The 17,221-nt window shown below is 47.3% G+C and overlaps 6 protein-coding genes across 8 annotated transcripts; 3 read left to right on the top strand and 3 right to left on the bottom strand.

Annotated features, from left to right (window-relative positions):
* Positions 1-51: 51 nt before the first annotated feature.
* On the bottom strand, positions 52-631 carry LOC6543755 (V-type proton ATPase subunit e 2). Its single transcript, XM_001971837.3, has 2 exons — positions 574-631; positions 52-514 (listed from the first exon to the last, which is right to left on the bottom strand). Exon 2 carries the CDS (start codon positions 505-507, stop codon positions 250-252), a length of 258 nt encoding a protein of 85 aa, XP_001971873.1. The 5' UTR covers positions 508-514; positions 574-631; the 3' UTR covers positions 52-249.
* A 175-nt stretch (positions 632-806) lies between these two features.
* LOC6543754 (zinc finger matrin-type protein 2) lies at positions 807-1,678 on the top strand. Its single transcript, XM_001971836.3, has 2 exons — positions 807-1,063; positions 1,124-1,678. Exons 1-2 carry the CDS (start codon positions 961-963, stop codon positions 1,603-1,605), a joined length of 585 nt encoding a protein of 194 aa, XP_001971872.1. The 5' UTR covers positions 807-960; the 3' UTR covers positions 1,606-1,678.
* Positions 1,679-1,687: 9 nt separating this feature from the next.
* LOC6543753 (protein ABHD16A) lies at positions 1,688-4,072 on the bottom strand. The gene is made up of 6 exons (XM_001971835.3): positions 3,822-4,072; positions 3,428-3,741; positions 3,222-3,373; positions 2,355-2,958; positions 2,021-2,288; positions 1,688-1,964 (listed from the first exon to the last, which is right to left on the bottom strand). The coding sequence occupies exons 1-6, from the start codon at positions 3,945-3,947 to the stop codon at positions 1,854-1,856; spliced, it is 1,575 nt and encodes a 524-aa protein (XP_001971871.1). The 5' UTR covers positions 3,948-4,072; the 3' UTR covers positions 1,688-1,853.
* A 227-nt stretch (positions 4,073-4,299) lies between these two features.
* LOC6543752 (NF-X1-type zinc finger protein NFXL1) lies at positions 4,300-7,518 on the top strand. The gene is made up of 10 exons (XM_001971834.3): positions 4,300-4,484; positions 4,551-5,161; positions 5,227-5,385; positions 5,441-5,557; positions 5,615-5,731; positions 5,788-5,919; positions 5,979-6,187; positions 6,243-6,423; positions 6,487-6,942; positions 7,004-7,518. The coding sequence occupies exons 1-10, from the start codon at positions 4,370-4,372 to the stop codon at positions 7,427-7,429; spliced, it is 2,523 nt and encodes an 840-aa protein (XP_001971870.1). The 5' UTR covers positions 4,300-4,369; the 3' UTR covers positions 7,430-7,518.
* Positions 7,448-8,750, bottom strand: LOC6543751 (PQ-loop repeat-containing protein 3). The gene is made up of 4 exons (XM_001971833.3): positions 8,512-8,750; positions 8,185-8,444; positions 7,752-7,872; positions 7,448-7,689 (listed from the first exon to the last, which is right to left on the bottom strand). The coding sequence occupies exons 1-4, from the start codon at positions 8,663-8,665 to the stop codon at positions 7,559-7,561; spliced, it is 666 nt and encodes a 221-aa protein (XP_001971869.1). The 5' UTR covers positions 8,666-8,750; the 3' UTR covers positions 7,448-7,558.
* A 398-nt stretch (positions 8,751-9,148) lies between these two features.
* Positions 9,149-16,787, top strand: LOC6543750 (F-box/WD repeat-containing protein 7). Of its 3 annotated transcripts, none has more exons than XM_015157823.2 (7): positions 9,149-9,387; positions 11,782-14,907; positions 14,980-15,161; positions 15,224-15,449; positions 15,511-15,721; positions 15,842-16,013; positions 16,079-16,787. In XM_015157823.2, the coding sequence occupies exons 2-7, from the start codon at positions 11,821-11,823 to the stop codon at positions 16,188-16,190; spliced, it is 3,990 nt and encodes a 1,329-aa protein (XP_015013309.1). In that variant the 5' UTR covers positions 9,149-9,387; positions 11,782-11,820; the 3' UTR covers positions 16,191-16,787. The 3 variants fall into 3 exon arrangements, with proteins under 3 accessions (XP_015013309.1, XP_026833632.1, XP_001971868.1); XM_026977831.1 differs by lacking the exon at positions 9,149-9,387 and adding an exon at positions 9,407-9,526; XM_001971832.3 differs by lacking the exon at positions 9,149-9,387 and adding an exon at positions 11,441-11,629.
* Positions 16,788-17,221: the final 434 nt, after the last annotated feature.

Genomic DNA, 17,221 nt, shown 5'->3' with positions numbered 1-17,221 from the left:
CAAATTGATTAAGGTAGAATGAATATTTAGTTTAAAACAAGAATTATTTTCTGCGGATGTACTAGTTGATGTTTATAGATTTTATTTACAACGCAGTCTAAAGATCAAATATATTTGTTGATTTCTAATATTTAAACAATTTAAAGTTAACAGAACCATTGATACTTGCACTTTTTATTTACAACGTAATACAAACAGCTAAAGTGGCGATTATTGCGGCATAATTTAGTTAGCAGTCACTGTATTTTCCTAACCAGCCACAATTGGGTTGTTCCAGGACCTTCCGATCATAGCCACCACATCGCGCTTTAGCTTGGGCCCAATCAAAGGATTCATTTGGGCCATATAGCAACAGAGCCAGAAGAGCCAGCAGCAGGCAGCGGTCAGCATCAGGATGCAGCGGATCAGGTTCTGATGAGGTCCTTTCGGGGTCATTATGGGCATGGCGATGCCCACGCCGCCCCACAAGGCGGTGAAGAACAGGACGGGAAAGAAAGCGGCACCCATTTTTATGCTTTAAATATTTGAAATACAATAATGTCCCAGATTTTACGGTATTTATTCCGAACCTACCGTTTTTTCCTAACTGCTGTATACGAAAAATCAATAGTTTTCGCACATTGTTATCGATATATTTATCTTCTTGAGATTATCGATAAGTATAATATTATTTTAATTATGTTTTTGTTGCATACAGATACAGATTCGGCCTTAACATGAATTAGGCTATCTAATAAGATTTAAGTAACATTAAAAATTAGAATTTTCTTCAATATATTATCATATGGGTCTTCGGAAACTACCGATAACATTTTAGTACAAGAAACAACCAGGTTGTCATCCCCGGGCGAAAACTAGCACGGATGCAAACCGCCGCATCGCTAACAAAAATATTTACAATTTTTCGTTGGCACACTTTTATACAATAGATTTTAGAGCAACTGCAATCACAGCGCCACCATGACGATGCGACCTGATGACCACCGAAGGAAATGGGACAAGAACGAGTACGAGAAGCTGGCGGCAGAGCGGCTGCTCAACCAGGTGGCACCAAAGGAAGAAGGTCTGTGAATAAATTCTTTGGTAGGGGACTCGTAATTCACCGCTTCCCGATTCCCTACAGAACCAGTGCAGCGGGAGAACCTCAAACGACGCGACTACAAGGTGGACCTGGACAGCAAGCTGGGCAAGAGCGTTGTCATCAACAAGAACACACCTACCTCGCAATCCGGTGGCTATTACTGTAACGTTTGCGACTGCGTGGTCAAGGACTCCATCAACTTCCTGGACCACATCAATGGCAAAAAGCACCAGCGTAATCTGGGCATGTCCATGAAGGTGGAGCGGAGCACCGTCGACCAGGTGAAGGAGCGCTTCCAGCAGAACAAAAAGAAGATGGAGGAGAAGCAGAAGGACTACGAGCTCGAGCGCCGCCTAAGGGAGGCCAAGGAGGAGGAGGATCGTTACAAGGAACACCGCAAGGAGAAGCGGAAAGAGCGGAAGCGCAAGGCCGAGGACACGGACTTTGAGACCGGCGGCATGCCAGACGACATGGCCGCCATTATGGGCTTCTCCGGTTTCGGTGGATCAAAGAAGAACTCGTAGGAACTAAGTGTTGAGCCTGCCCCTCCCCTCCAACTTTAGATATACCGTGAAATAGACTCTAAACACAAAACTACGCGTCTAGTTTAGCTTGTGACATTTATTTTGTATATAATTTCACACCAGTTCAGACACCAGCTACCCGGCTGTTCCCAGTTAGAATAATTTAATAAGCAGTCAGAATGCAAAAATTACTAAAAACCATTTCACTAAATCTAAGCATACGGCCGTGGAGCATCTGCGGAATGAGCTTAGGTGAACACAAATCCCTGCTCAGTGGGTATGTCCCACGGCATGGTAAAGAACTCCCCGGGCAATTGGGTGCAGTGCGTCGAGTTGTAGTCGCGTAAATGCTTGCGCAACTGAAAGGTACACAGGATTATATATATTGAAACTTTAAACTGCCGAATAAACCCACCAAGAACACAGCCATGAGGTTGCGCACTTCCTCCGAGTAATCTGCTCCAATGTTCATGGGGAAGGACTTGCCCTCGTCGGAGGCGTATGTGATCAGGCGCGACATACATAGCTTCTCTTCGGCGGCGGGGATACTGTATGGTTCCAGGGGCTTGGACAGCAACCCCTTGGCCTTGTTCAACTGGGAAGCCCCAAAAATGTTTGGATACCGGTGCTTGAGCACTGACAAAACCAAGAAATTGCCGCGATTTGTGTCAATGTGATTGTCCCTGAGGAAAATCAATGGATTTAATTTTAAGAAATACCTCCGCTTAAGCGCCAAACTTATCACTCACTCTGCAATAATCTCATCCTCAGTGCGGCGAATAAAGGATATGGGTCCATTGAACTCGTTGGCTAGTTCGGCATTGTTCAAATTACAATAGTTACGAATGGCTACCTTGACAATGCCCGCCAGTGCAGCTGGCATGCGAGGAACGGCCAAGTAGAGCACATCGTCGAAGGTGGCGTCCAGCACCACTCCCTTGACTTCCGGATACACAGAAGCAGCGTACAGTGTACTGAAGCCACCAATGCTCCAGCCATACAGAATGATATCCTCTACGGCGAACCCGAGATTATTGATGGCAAACTGCACCACGGCATCGATGGCATTCTTGTCCTGGTGTGGATAAGGAGTGCCTGTGCTGCCGGCGAATCCGGGATGATTCCAGCCCAGAACGGAATACTTTAAGGCCACTGGGGTGCTCATGATGCCCACTTCATAGAAGCCGGCGTTGCCCTCGGAGCAAATGACCAGAGTCTTGCCATTTCCCACGTTGTCGTTGCGGTTGTCAATAAACAACGTATCAATTTCGTTCGAATCAATAGTCTTAACCTTGTAGCGGATGCCGTTGTCATCCTCGATGAGCTTGGCGCGTCCGGAGATCAGCATGGGTCCTGCAAATTGAGATTATTAGTTTATGTATTAGTCCCTGTGGCTGAGTCATTTTCAAGCTTGTTATCGGAATTTGTTTTTACAGACTTTACACCAACAGTATATAGATACGAATGACCATAGTATGACTAATAATTCTGTAGTTATGTGTAACCTGTTGGAGACATTGCGCACAACTGTTTGTTTTATGGGTTCAAGCGAATGAGGCTTGACCGATTGCAGCTTAGCAAGATTTCAGTCCGCTACATATGTACATCATTCTTACTCATGAATTTCTGCACCAGCTTGACCGAACCCGGATAGATCATAGAGAGCCCAAACGTTTTGATGGCCAGATAGGCAATAGCCTCGCAGGGCAGTGTCGCCAGCTGGATGGGCTCTCGCCTTTTGGCCGTGACCACCGGCTTTTTGGTGTCCCTGAAAAAAAGTGTGTTGTTATTCTAGCACACTGCAAAGGTGAAGCCCACTCACCCGGTTAGAGCCTTCACATCAAAGTCCACCGGCCAGGCGTAGAACTCGATGTCGAATCGACGCAGCTCGCTGTTGGCATCTCCCGGTGCCTTGGTGGCCTTTGCCCGGACGAGGGCCTTAATCATGTTGGAGTAGGAGCGCGATTGCTTGCGCCCCAAACCGCGCATAACCAGCGATATGATGACGATGAGGCCCACGCTGGTGGTGATCTTGGCCAGCGTCGGCATGGAGTCGGTCACCAGGTAACCGCGTCGGTAGAGGAATGTGACGAGCAGCGGGGAAGTGTAGTAGCCCACCGACCACATAACAGATAGCTGCAAAGGGGAATGTCGACTTTATACATTACCATATGCTCCAGTTTAGTTTTTTTCCCATGGGATCGCAGGGCACTTACCGTCGATAGAATCTGCTCCCCGAACTTTTCAACGGCACCTGCCTCGTACATCTTGCGCTGGGGCTCCGGCACACCGCGGTACTCCATGTAGAGATTTGGGCCAAATACGTAATTAAGGAAATTCATCTTGGTTCGGATCGGAGTCGGTATGTCTGGATATATCTAATTTTTCTATTTTATTTTATTGTAATTGATGTGAAAGCTGTTCCAGGGTGTCGCACTCACAAACAGATGTTTCACATCAATTACCAGGGCTACCTCATCAGATACCCAACGGTATTAATTGTAAGCCTAAAAACGATGGTCTGAATTATAAAAGGCAACAAAATATACAAAGAGGATGTTTAATAATTTGGGGATTAATATGTATGAATGTATTATTTTAAATGTTGTATTAAATTTAATTCGAAATTGCAAACTTAAAGCTCTCACAAATATGTACCTTTTAGAACTAGTTCCCTTAATTGCTGTTATCACAGAAATTCCCAGCCCTGGTTCTACCCCCAGGAATTTATTCCCAGTTGATAGACAAAAACGCCGGCTTTAAAATGGAAAAGTTTAATAAAGCGCAAGCTAAAAATTTGGCTGCCGCCCAAAAACTGGTGGACACCTACGCCTCCAGCTCCGAGGATGAAGGCGAACTCGATGAGAAGCACATTTTGGGTAAATCAACCGATGCTCGTGACGTGTCATTCAAAACCACCAACAATTGTTTTTTTATCTTTTAAGAACTCCTATACAAGAACTACAAACCGTCGGATAGCGTAGGAAGCTCAAAGGATGCAGCCCGTACCAGTACATTCCTGGAGAACACTCTCCACTCGGGAGCCGCTACCTGTCTTATTTGTATCGGAAGCATCCGACGGGTGGAGGCCATTTGGTCGTGCGAGAGCTGTTACTGCTTCTTCCACTTGAACTGCATCCAGCGGTGGGCCAACGACAGCATGATGCAGATGAAGGTGAAGGCGGCGGAGCAGCAGAACGGTCAGGGCCACTACAATCACCTGGGCGAATTTGTGCCGCCCAAGCGACAGAAATCCCTGCACTGGTGCTGTCCTCAGTGCCGCAGGGACTACCAACCGGGCGATAAGCCCACGCAGTATAACTGCTTCTGTGGCAAGGAGGTGAATCCAGAAAACCAGCCCTTCCTTGTGCCCCACTCCTGCGGAGAGATCTGCGGGAAGCTGCTGCAACCAAAGTGTGGGCACGATTGCAAGCTGCTATGTCATCCGGGGCCATGTCCTCCTTGTGCGCAGCAGGCGCAGGTCTCCTGCCTGTGTGGTAAATCCAGTCCTAGGTCCGTGAGATGCATTGACAAGCAGTGGAGGTGTCAGCAGGCTGTAAGTCCTAACGTATTAAAAAGTGTTTCCTCACCTATTTCCCTAATAAAATAATTATTTTCCAGTGCAAGGATCTTCTGGCGTGTGGCAAGCACAAGTGCAATCAGGTGTGTCATCAGCCAGGAAAGTGTCCTCCGTGCACCAGCAAAAGCTTACAACCTTGCGAGTGCCAGAGGGAGTCGAAGATGGTCAATTGCTCTGATCGGAAATGGAAGTGTCAGAATGTAAGAATAGGCTTTTAAAAATGAAGCATATAACAACGTTTAATTTCCTCTTCAGGTGTGTGGAGCTCCGTTCAATTGTGGCTTGCACATTTGCGAGAAGGTCTGTCATGCAGGACCCTGCGGCGATGGAGAATGTCCTTTGCAAGTCAGGAGTTGCCCATGTGGCAAGAATGTATGTTTTATCTTCATCTAGAAGATTATTTTAATTTATGATTACCTAATCCCGTAGACTCAGGTAAGACCATGTAATGAGGCAGAGGAAACCTGTGGCGATACGTGCCAAAAACTTTTGTCTTGTGGTCAGCACACTTGCACCCAGCGTTGTCATCGTGGACCTTGCATTTCCGTAAGATAGTCACCAAGAAAGCAAATCAATTATCTAATGAAAAATGTTTCTTATAGTGCCCAATAAGAACCAAAAAGAAATGTCGTTGTGGTCTGCACGAAAAGGAGCTGCCCTGCTCCAAAGAGTTTACATGCGAAACTAAATGCAAGCAAATGCGTGATTGTGGCAAGCATGCCTGCAATAGAAAGGTATAATAGCACAACAGATTTAAAATGTATTAAGAAATTCATCATAAAATATTTTTAAGTGCTGTGGAGACCTGTGTCCACCGTGCGAAAAGATTTGTGGCAAGCAGTTGAGCTGCAACAAGCACAAATGTCAATCCGTGTGCCACAACGGACCCTGCTACCCGTGTAAACTGGAATCGCAGATCAACTGCCGCTGTGGGAAAACAAAAAAAAGTGTTCCCTGTGGCAGGGAAAGGAGTGCACGCATTGTCTGTTTGGAGCTTTGTCGGTTGGTGTTTCCTCTATAATGTATAATGACCTAGTGTTAAACCCACTTCTTGCAGCATAACTCCCAAGTGCCACCATGCCATTAAACATCGTTGTCACAAGGGTGAGTGTCCTCCATGTGGCCAAGTGTGCGGTCTACCCAATGACACCAGCAAGTGTGGCCACATCTGTAAAGCAAGATGCCACGAGGCAGTTAGAGTTAATAAACCCAAAGAGGCTAGGCCACAGGCCAAAAAGGTAATAACTTATTGGACCCATAAACACAATTTTAATATTATAACGCTACCATTTGTTTTACAGTATGAGTATAAGGCATTACCTCATCCCCGGTGCGAGGAAGGTGTCATTGTCACATGTATTGGGGGTCACGAGGTTGCCACTTGGCCATGCTGGAACTCCAAACCCACTTCCTGTCAGCGAACATGTGCACGTCAGCTTAAGTGCGGCAACCACAAGTGTCCATTGGTTTGTCATTCAGTACCACTTCCCCAGGATATGTCTGTGCAAACTGGCTGTGCCAACTGCGAGGAGGGTTGCTCCGTTCCCCGACCCAACGGCTGCATTCACGCCTGTCCCAAAGGATGTCATCCACCGCCCTGTGCGCCCTGCAACTTTGTGATAAAGACCAAGTGCCACTGTGGACTCAGCCAGTTGGTATACAAGTGCAATGAGTATTTCGATGAAACGGGAACGGTCCAGGAAATCATCGAGCGAAGAGAGAAGCTACGGAGCTGTGGTAATCGATGCTTGAAGAATGTGAGTACTAAAAGACACATTTTCGATAAAGCTATATCTTTAAATTCATACACCTTTTCAGTATCCTTGCGGACATCGCTGCACAGCCATTTGCCACACAGGCAAGTGCCCAAATCCCGAGTTGTGCCGCAAGAAGGTTCGCATTTTCTGCGCCTGCAAGCGACTAAAGCAGGAGATTGCCTGTGACAAGCACCGTGGTGGTCAGACATCCTTGGAGTGCGATTCCAACTGCAAGGCGGAGCAAACTCGCGCCCAGGCAGCGGAACAACTGCAGCTGGAACAAAAACGCCGCGACGAGGAAGAAAGAAACCGCCTAGAACTGGAGAAGTTCGAGGCCAAGTTCGGTAAACGCAAGCACAAAGAGCGCAAAACCGTGGGTGCTGGACCGGCCAAGACCAAGATTGATTGGCAACGAAGAGCAATCTATGCAGTATCCATTCTAACAGTTGTGGGTGCGATTGTGGTAGCTTTCTACGCGGACAGTTAAATGAGTGACAACAACCGATTCAAACAAGAATTTGTAATATCAATTTAAACAGATAAGCAAATAGAATTAAAACAATGACTGATAGCGCAGTGTTTGTCTATGTTGAGCTCTTCTAATCACGCTGGCCAATTACTCTGCCTTGGCCTTCTTCTTGTAGACGCAAGCGGCGGTGAAAACGGAGGCGCTAAGGAACGTCGAAATCAGGAAGTTTGATAGCAACATCCAATCGTGGGACTGGAAGAACACCGTGTAGATTCGAGCTGTAAGAGATATATGCGTTAATTGATGACATCAATTGAAAAAATGCAAGCTGTGAGCTCACTCATGTTTGTAAAGGCGGAGAGCGCCCATGTGGTTCTACTGACGGAGCTGGCATCTTTGGTCCTCAGAATAGCCAGCAGTTGGAGCACTTTACTCGTGGCTCCGATGGGAGTGCAGAAAGGCTGTAGAGAAATCAGGCATTTAAATAAATTTCAAGATATATATTAATGGCCCGAGCACAAAAGGTATTAATAGCTGCTCAAATATTATACAACAAACATCGGTGACCTTGAGCGAAGATGCTGCCCAGTTAAGAGCACCGCCCTTTCAAACTAAAACAAATAACAAATCAAACCAAACCCGTTTGCTCGGAAGCATAATTAGTTAATTGGAAACGAGAGTGCGCAACGAGTTGGAACTGCGTCGAAGTCGTTATCTTGGCAAGAATGCCCGACTAATCAGTCACTAGGTGATATCAATGCAGGCTTACTCACCACCAGGAACGTAAGGATGATAATGGGAAAGAGCTTCAGGTATATGAGAGTGGCCACTATACTATACAGTATGGCCACCACTTGCGTCCTCTTGCCCAGCAGATCCTGGTACTTGAAGGCGTAGTAAATCAGGGCGTACTCCTGCAGCAACAAAACAGGATACTCCATGTACGAGAGGAAGTCGTAGCCACTGGTGTAGTTATAGGACAGCATCACCGTATAGCTGAACAGCTCCAGGCACAGTCCCAAAACACTGATGCCTAATTCAGGAATACGTATCATTTGAGTGGGAGTATGGGTTGGAGATTTTGCGTGGGCGGTGTTCACCTTTCGAGGACTTGTTCGCCCGTATCGTGTTTATCTGCGGCACCTTGATCACCAGGCAGGACGAGACCGTTATCAGGCTAAGAAGGTCCGCCACCACGAGCACCGGGCCGCGCTCCAGGTATTCGGACACCACATCTCCGAGAGCTCCACTCATTGCGACCGTAGAAATTCGAAAATTGCAGCTTCTGAGTGTGACCTTAACATTGTGTGGACGGAAATGCTAGTGTTACCACACTTCCTCCACTAGTAAACAAATTAACGAGATTTTCTGTAATAGGTCTTAAATTGTTTTTGAACATAATAATAAATAACGAACACATGTCATATATCGGGTTTCCAAGCAATTGTTTAGTGTTTTACACCAATATTAATGTATATGTATATCGGGTTTCCAAGCAATTGTTAAGTGTTTTAAACCAATGTAAAACTTTGTATATTAATAAAAAAAATATTAAAACATTAATAAATATTAAACGCTTATTTGCTATATAAGCAGTTCCAAGTACAAACAAAAGTTATCAAGCTATCAAATCGTTTAGGGAACATGTTAATTACTTAAAAAGTAATACAAATAAGTTTTTATAGAAATCCAACTTCTTACAAAACTTACAGAATATTTTGGAAAACCTAACTCGAGTCACGCGGAGACTCTCACATCCCTAACTTAAGCTGAGAATTCCCATGGTATATTTGAACGGTCGAGCGGTGGTCACACTGGATCCGCATTAGTTTTTTTTCGGGTCCAAAATCTGTCCAAATCCGCAAATTGCACGCATATTCTAGTATCTAAAGACCAGAAATTTAGATAGACTGGACACAGAGTCAGCTGAAAAACGAAAAAAGTTAGCAATCTCCGAGGAGCAGCGTCCTTAAAACGTATGTGAAAAATTCGATTAAACGTGTGTGTGCTGTGCTGCGCCTGTGTGTGTGAGAGTGGGCCCCAAACGCAAAAAGTTTTACACGAGTTAAATGTGCAGTCGAAAAGTTGAAAACAAATTGTGGCCGCTAAAGCATGGTGTGTTTTTGGTACCCCCATCGATGTTGGCTGCCCTAAAAGTTTATAAACAATATGCAAGGCACCACGCGAGCTTAAACTTTAGCTGCGAACGAGCGAGCGAGTGGGTTCGTGTGTGTGCGTGACTCTGCCCGTGTGTACAACAATGTCCACATTTTTCTTTTGTTGTTTGCTCCACGAATTATGGGGCTATCCCCTCCGTGTTCCATCCGCTGCATTTGCAGGTGCAGAAAAGTGGGGTTAGGATGGCCAAAGAGTCCGCAAGGAACGCTCATTGCACTGCAATCGCTGCTCTGAATTTGCAACGAAAGTAATCTATTTTTGGGGGATTTGGGACCACAGGTCTCTGCCCATTATCCGCCTTGGTGTGCGTCTGTGTGTATGCAGCGATTATGACGACTCCACACCCGTGGCTAAAATCCACAGAGAGAAAATGTTCTCGAGCGCATCCCTGATATTCCAAAAGAGTCCTGTGTGGCACAGGTAAAAACGCGTATCAAAATGTGGTGTGAAAGCGGAGACCCTAAAAAACGTATTTTACATTTTTCGGGAGGTCAACAGCCAAAGGCCATGGGTCTGTGGTGGGGGAAGGAGAAGCAGAAGCAGTAGAAGTAGGGTGGGAAGAGAATGAATAGGAATAAGGGAAAATGTTCGGGAGAAATGCCTGCACATCTGATCTGTTTCGGCAGTGATGCAACAGCAGGAGCGCTGAAAATTCCTTTGTGATCTCGCCCCTTTTGTTCTGCGGATGCTGCGCTGCAATGGCTGATCTCTGCTTCTCCTCCTCCTGGTTTTCTTGTCCTCCTCCTTCTCTGGATCTTCCAATCTCTGCCTGCGGCGATCCCTTTTTCTACTCTCTCGGGTGCGTGTGTGTGTGTGTGTGTCTGGTAGGATGTGATGGCCAGTCAAGCTGCTGTCAAACATCAGAGATGCGCAGCTGCGATTTTCCAGTCACGGCGAGTGGAAGCTGGTTAGGAGCAGTGAGGGACTACGTACCCCACAATTTATAAACATCTTTGCCCTAATATTTAATGATTGGTTAACCAATCGTAAAATCCCGTTGTCCAAGAAAAAATAAGAAAGTCAGTTTGATGAAAATGAAAATTTTTTAAATAATGATTAGTCATTTTTGGAATGACTTGTTATCATGTTATTTTGAATTCCGGTTTCGAATAAATCCTTGCGAATTTATAATGTATATGTAAAAAACTCACGCTTTAATGTATGTTTTTAAAATGTATGACACTTATGTGTCATTTTGGAAAGTCAACTAATCTGTGATTCAGCATATTGGCAGAAGTAAAGTAAACGGGCTTCGCTAAGCTCAGCTTCTAGTAAGCATCAAATTGTTTATGACTAGATTGCACACTTTAAGCCTTACAATATTAAAATTATAAATTATTATTAAAATGAGCAAGAACTAAAAGTCCCAAAAAGTACTTTTTAAAATTAAGTTTTCATTTGCTTATGGTTTTATAATTTTTTAGTTTTAACAAAAATTTTTGATCTTGGAGGGCATTTCCGCTTACACGAGTGACTCGAATTCCCGATCACCGGTGACTTTCCCGCGTTGATCATCTCTGAAAGTCGGTAAAAAGCGGAGGGAAAAGATAGCGGCTTGAACTGCAAGGTGTACGTGATGTTGTTGTTGTTGTTGCTGTTCTTCTTCTTCTTTGGTGCTGCGGCTGCTGTGTATCTTTGGTGCTTCTTCTTCTCACGTCCGTTACTTCTCGCTCTCGTCATCTCCGCTCTTCACTCTCTCCACTCCTCTCCGCTATACCTTTTTACTGCCTGCTGTTGTCTTTCTTTCCAGTGTGTGTGTGTCTGTTTTGTGATGTTTTTGTTGTAATACCCGTTTCGTCTTCTTTTGCCCATTCTACTTCGCGCCGTTTTAGCCTCTTCCGCCGATCCGATGCACTTTTGTGATTTCCTTTTTCGCGTTCCAACGACGCCGGCAGAGGCAGCGACGTTACGACAAATTTTTCCCACTGCTTTTCATTCCCTTGGATTTCATTTTTTTTTTTTTGCGACCATCAGTTTGCGCTTGTTGCGTGGGAATTTCGGATCAGCTTGGATTCTCAAGGCACAAAAGGATCGTTCATAGTAAGCGGTGAAAAATTTTTCATACCTTCGGTTTGAAATTTTCGTGGTTTCTGTTTCCAACAGTACTATTCACTTTTCCAGGAGATCTTCGTTTTTTTTTCCTCGTGTTTCTAGCTGCTAATCATTCAATAACAAATCTTTAACATTTGCAGGAGAACGCATTGCCCATTTTTGGATGCCTGTAAAGTATTATGGAAAGAGGATGCCCAGCTGCTAGCAGTGAATCCGTGGCCAGTGCAGGGGAGCGTACTCAGTCAGCAGTCACCAGCTCCACCTCCACGTGGGTCAAGAGTCAGGCCTCCACCAGCCGAATAGCAGGAGCATCAGAAGAATCGGAAGCGGGATTAGGAGTAGAAGCAGAAGCAGGAGCCGGCAGAGAAGCCTTTGTATCTATGTCAACGCTGCGGGAGGATGTGGAGGACGTGTGTGTGTCGTCAAATTCACAACATGGTTTCGCCGTAGTCCTGGACGACGAGTCCAGCACCTTTGAGATTAGCTCTTCCAACTCACTGCCCACCAGTGCGGGGGCGGCGTCAACAGTGGGAGTGGTGGCCGTTGACGACAGCTCCTCCACGGACACTTTGAACGGTGGTCATCCTGGTTTGGGCCACCCAGCCTTATCGGAACACAGTCGTCAGGGCTTTTTTAATGAGGATAATGAGGATCCTCCGGTTGTATGCCTTATAAACGACGATGACGATGATGAGGAACCCGAGCCGGAGGAAGACGATGAGGAGGAACGGATTGAGGACGATGACGAGGACGTAGTGGACATTGTAAGGGACGTCATCGACTGCCCCAACACATCACAATTGGCTTTAGCCGACGGCACCATCATGGCGGCCGATGGATCCAAGATCTTCCTGGAGACGCCCGTCGTGGAGGAGGCCCAGTCGCATCCCGGCCAGGTGGTCACAACGGGATCTCAGTCAGAGCTCACAGGCAAGCCAAAAAGATTGAGTGATGAGTTCTTGCTGGGTGAGGAAGACCAAGCAGAGAACCTCGCTTTAGGAAGAGGTATTAAGTCTGAGCTGGTCGGTCCCGTGGACGACAATCCTTCCGAAGGCGATGATGCGGCTACTTGCTTCTCACTGCACGACCGCCTTATGTCAGTGCGCCTAAAGCAGATGAGCCTCACGGCCAACGCCGTTTCGAATCCCTCTCCAGCAGCCTCTGCCAACGCCACCGCCCCAGAGGAGGCCTCCACTTCCAACTCCAGCTCAACCTCCAGCTCTGCTTTGTCGAAGGCAGACATTGAGTCCATGGATCTGATCGAGCGTCGGGATTTTGAGACGGAGCAGCGTCTCACAGGCGGTATTATCCTGCGCACCAGCTCCATGATGAGCCAGAACAAACTGAATCTAAGTCTGATCAAGTCCATGGCGGGGGGCAGCAAGGCGGTCCAATCCAATGGATCGGGTACGGCCAATAGCGACGACTGGCCCAGCAGCAGCAATGGGCGGACAGTCTCGTCGGACAGCAAGTACACCTACAAGGATCTGTCCACGACTCCAACAAGCAGTCGCAAGTACACCAATAGCCGGCTAAGCAAGTCCACTGCCAAATTGAATCTGGGATCCTCGTTGGGCGCCTCCAGCTGCAGCCAGCATCGGAGTGGTTCCACTTCCACTTCAAAATCCACGGAGTCATCGACCAGTTGCACAGGAGCTGCCCGAACGGACGTTTACACCAACACCAACTCGAATGATTACCCCAGTCTGGCTCCAACCACGTCTGGTTCGTCCACATCCGGGGGAAGCTGTCAACAGGATCAGGAGGACAATGTGAGTGCATCCGTTTCGTATAGCTCGGTGGGATCGCAGACCTCTCAGGAAAGTGGTTGCAGTCGCACCACTGCCATCAATCCAACTGCTGCGTGCTCCACCGGATCGGCCTGCTTGGGTGATTCTCAGGCCTCGACATCGGCTTCTACCTCGTCCGGAGCCGGAGCGTCAAACCGTTGCCAGTATGCCACTGCTTCGACGACAAAGGCAGCTCGCCAGGTCAATGCCAGCGCCCAAACACAGGAGCGTTTCCTCACTCGCAGCAATCCCCCAGCTGCTAGTGGAACGGGATCAGCTGGGGCACACCCGGCAGCATCAGTTCGGCAACGTCGAAACGGTTCCAGCGATGTAGTCCACCTGGAAGTTGTGGTGGAAGAGGGAGCTGCCGGAGCGGACGGCGGCCTGGTTGAGCCCGGTGACTTTAGTGCCGAGGAGCCTTGGGCCAACTGCGATGAGGAGAACAACTGTTCTGATCTGGAGGAGATTTGCACATGCCAGAACGGTAATGGAAGCAGCTACGGCGGAAGCAATGCCAGTCTCAGTGAGACCTTTGACCTGGACGCCATGGATCCCGATGAGCCCATTTCCTTGTCCCTTACCTCTGGCGCAGCTGGCTTCCCTGAATACTCCCTAACCAACCCCAGCTCGCTAATCTCTCAGCAGCGCAAACGAAAGTTCAACGAGGGACGCCTGCTGGATGGCGGCGACTACTCGCTGACTATTTCTTCCAGCGGCGAAGTGGGCGGACCGGGCTCAGGCGTTAGCGATAATTGCCGCAAACGGATTGCCTATGATTTCGCATCTACGCCGCGCTCCTCGCAACACTTGGGACCCACGGCAGTGCTGTCGGTGACGCCCTCATCGCACCTGACAAGCTCCTCGCCGGGATCGGCTGTGGGTCGTCGCACCCCCCGTTCAGTTCCCTCTCGTGACAATCCACCTCCAGAGCTGCTGCACTGGTTGGCACAATTCCAGCGATGGTCCCATGTCGAGCGATTGCTGGCCCTGGACCGTCTTATCGAACAGTGCGATCCGTCGCAGGTGCGGCACATGATGAAGGTGATTGAGCCGCAGTTCCAGCGGGACTTCATCTCTCTGCTACCAAGAGAGTTAGCCCTCTTTGTGCTGTCGTACTTGGAGCCCAAAGATTTGCTTAGGGCCGCGCAGACCTGCCGCAGCTGGCGCTTCCTGTGCGACGACAACCTGTTGTGGAAGGAGAAGTGCCGCAAAGCCCAGATTCTCGCCGAGCCGCGTAGTGATCGCCCGAAGCGAGGACGCGATGGCAACATGCCGCCAATTGCGTCCCCGTGGAAGGCCGCCTACATGCGACAACACATCATCGAAATGAATTGGCGGTCGCGACCTGTACGCAAGCCCAAGGTACTTAAGGGCCACGACGATCATGTTATTACGTGCCTGCAGTTTTCCGGCAATCGTATTGTGTCCGGCTCCGATGACAATACACTTAAAGTATGGTCAGCAGTAAATGGAAAGGTGAGTAAATTTAATTGCTAGCATTATTTTATGTTTTCCTTGCTAACGAGCTTTTCCTCTCAACAACTATAGTGCCTGCGCACTTTGGTTGGTCACACCGGTGGCGTTTGGTCTTCCCAAATGTCCGGAAATATCATCATCTCCGGCAGCACGGATCGCACGCTCAAAGTCTGGGACATGGACAGCGGTGCTTGTGTACACACACTTCAGGGACATACGTCCACCGTGCGGTGTATGCATTTGCATGGCAGCAAGTAAGTAAAAGTCACCCAACTATCCACTTACCAATGCTTATCCATGACGAATTTCTCAACAGAGTGGTCAGTGGCTCGCGAGACGCAACCTTGAGGGTTTGGGACATTGAACAGGGCTCCTGCTTGCACGTTTTGGTTGGTCATTTGGCTGCTGTGCGATGTGTGCAGTACGACGGGAAGCTGATTGTGTCCGGAGCGTATGATTATATGGTGAAGATCTGGCATCCGGAGCGGCAGGAGTGCCTGCACACATTGCAGGGCCACACAAATCGCGTCTACTCGCTGCAGGTAAGATGGTCCACACTCCTTTGTCGGACTTTACCTTAACTTTATTCTAAATTGCTCACAGTTTGATGGCCTCCATGTGGTCTCGGGTTCATTGGACACCTCTATCCGCGTGTGGGACGTGGAGACGGGCAATTGCAAGCACACCCTGATGGGTCATCAGAGTTTGACCTCTGGCATGGAACTGCGTCAAAACATTCTTGTCTCGGGCAACGCCGATTCCACAGTCAAGGTGTGGGACATCACAACCGGACAATGTCTGCAAACGCTGTCGGGTAAGTTTGACTTCTCTGTTTGTCGATGGAATTTGGGCTGTTGAACCGAAGTCTACACTTTGCACTAATATGCTGTCGAAGATCCATTACTAATCTGGTACTCCCTAAATCCCCCTTTAGGTCCAAATAAGCATCAGTCTGCGGTCACCTGCCTGCAGTTCAACTCCCGATTTGTGGTGACCAGTTCCGACGATGGCACCGTCAAATTGTGGGACGTTAAGACAGGCGACTTTATACGTAACCTTGTGGCCCTGGACTCCGGTGGATCTGGCGGCGTTGTGTGGCGGATTAGGTAAGTCCAGGACGATATAAATCCACTCATTTCAAATGAAACTCTAATATCTAAAATCATTCCAGGGCAAACGACACAAAACTCATTTGTGCCGTCGGCTCCCGCAACGGAACGGAGGAAACAAAGCTAATGGTCCTCGACTTTGATGTTGAGGGTGCATGTGTCAAGTGCTCATAGGAGGCGGTGGGGCACTTCCGGTCCGGCCTTCGCTGGCGCGCTTGGATCCATGCGGCGAACGGTCAGGGACGGGGCAGCTAGTATACAGCTTCAAGCGAGATTTCATTGCAAACTCATCTAAACACAGAAAAGCACACACAGACAGATGCCGCGGATGTGAGAGTCCGCAACGTAATGTTGATTGCCTTGCCAACAAAATGCAACTGCTCACATACACCACATACACCACAAACACCACACACACCATAAACACACAAAAAACATTAAACATTTAAGGGAAAGAATAGTAGGGTCGGGTGGTCGGGGTGTGGCTGTGGCTGTGAGTGTATATTGTTAATAATACCTTTTTAAATTACGTTGCTTCATAGCCAAAATTCGTTTTCCACCGTAGAATAATTTCGCTTCTTAGTTTTTATTACGATGTATATGGCGAGAGTCGATTGCATTAATGATACTATTATGATTATGATTACGTATTATAAAGCGCAGATATACAGCTGCAGATGCAAATAATTGTTTCGCGTCGTGTGAACCTGAGAGAGCGTTTATGAGAACAGAGCTTTATATTGATTAAATTGTAATTTGTTTAAATGGAATTTGGATATGATGGATATGTTAATATTGGCCCAGCACTTGAGTTGAGTTTGCCGTCTATTATGTTTACATTTGTGGTTTCGTTTCGTCCAACTTGTTTTGTTTAAATGTACTTGTACATGGATGTACCTAAATTCTATTATCATGTTCTGATTGTTTCCCTTTTACATTTGATTTGATTCATTTGTCATTTCATTTGTGCAGTAGCGTTAGCAATATTGGCTTCCAATTCCAAATTTGAAATTCATCATTTGCCAGGAACCTGCCACATTTGCCGTACATAGCGTTTAAGAGTCATCTGCCGAACTCGTCGAACAGCAGCTCACCCCCACAGAACAGCAACTGCAACATGAACACTGCAACACAGCAACACTCACACACGTGAAATCATTAAGCGAACATATATTTTAATTATAGACTGATTTATTAGTAATTGA

The sequence above is a fragment of the Drosophila erecta genome, unplaced genomic scaffold (assembly GCF_003286155.1).
Source record: "Drosophila erecta strain 14021-0224.00,06,07 unplaced genomic scaffold, DereRS2 tig00000021-arrow-pilon, whole genome shotgun sequence".
Classification (NCBI taxonomy): Eukaryota; Metazoa; Arthropoda; class Insecta; order Diptera; family Drosophilidae; genus Drosophila; species Drosophila erecta.
The sequence above is the reverse complement of the archived record's forward strand: the minus strand, read 5'-3'. Positions and strand labels throughout refer to the sequence as shown.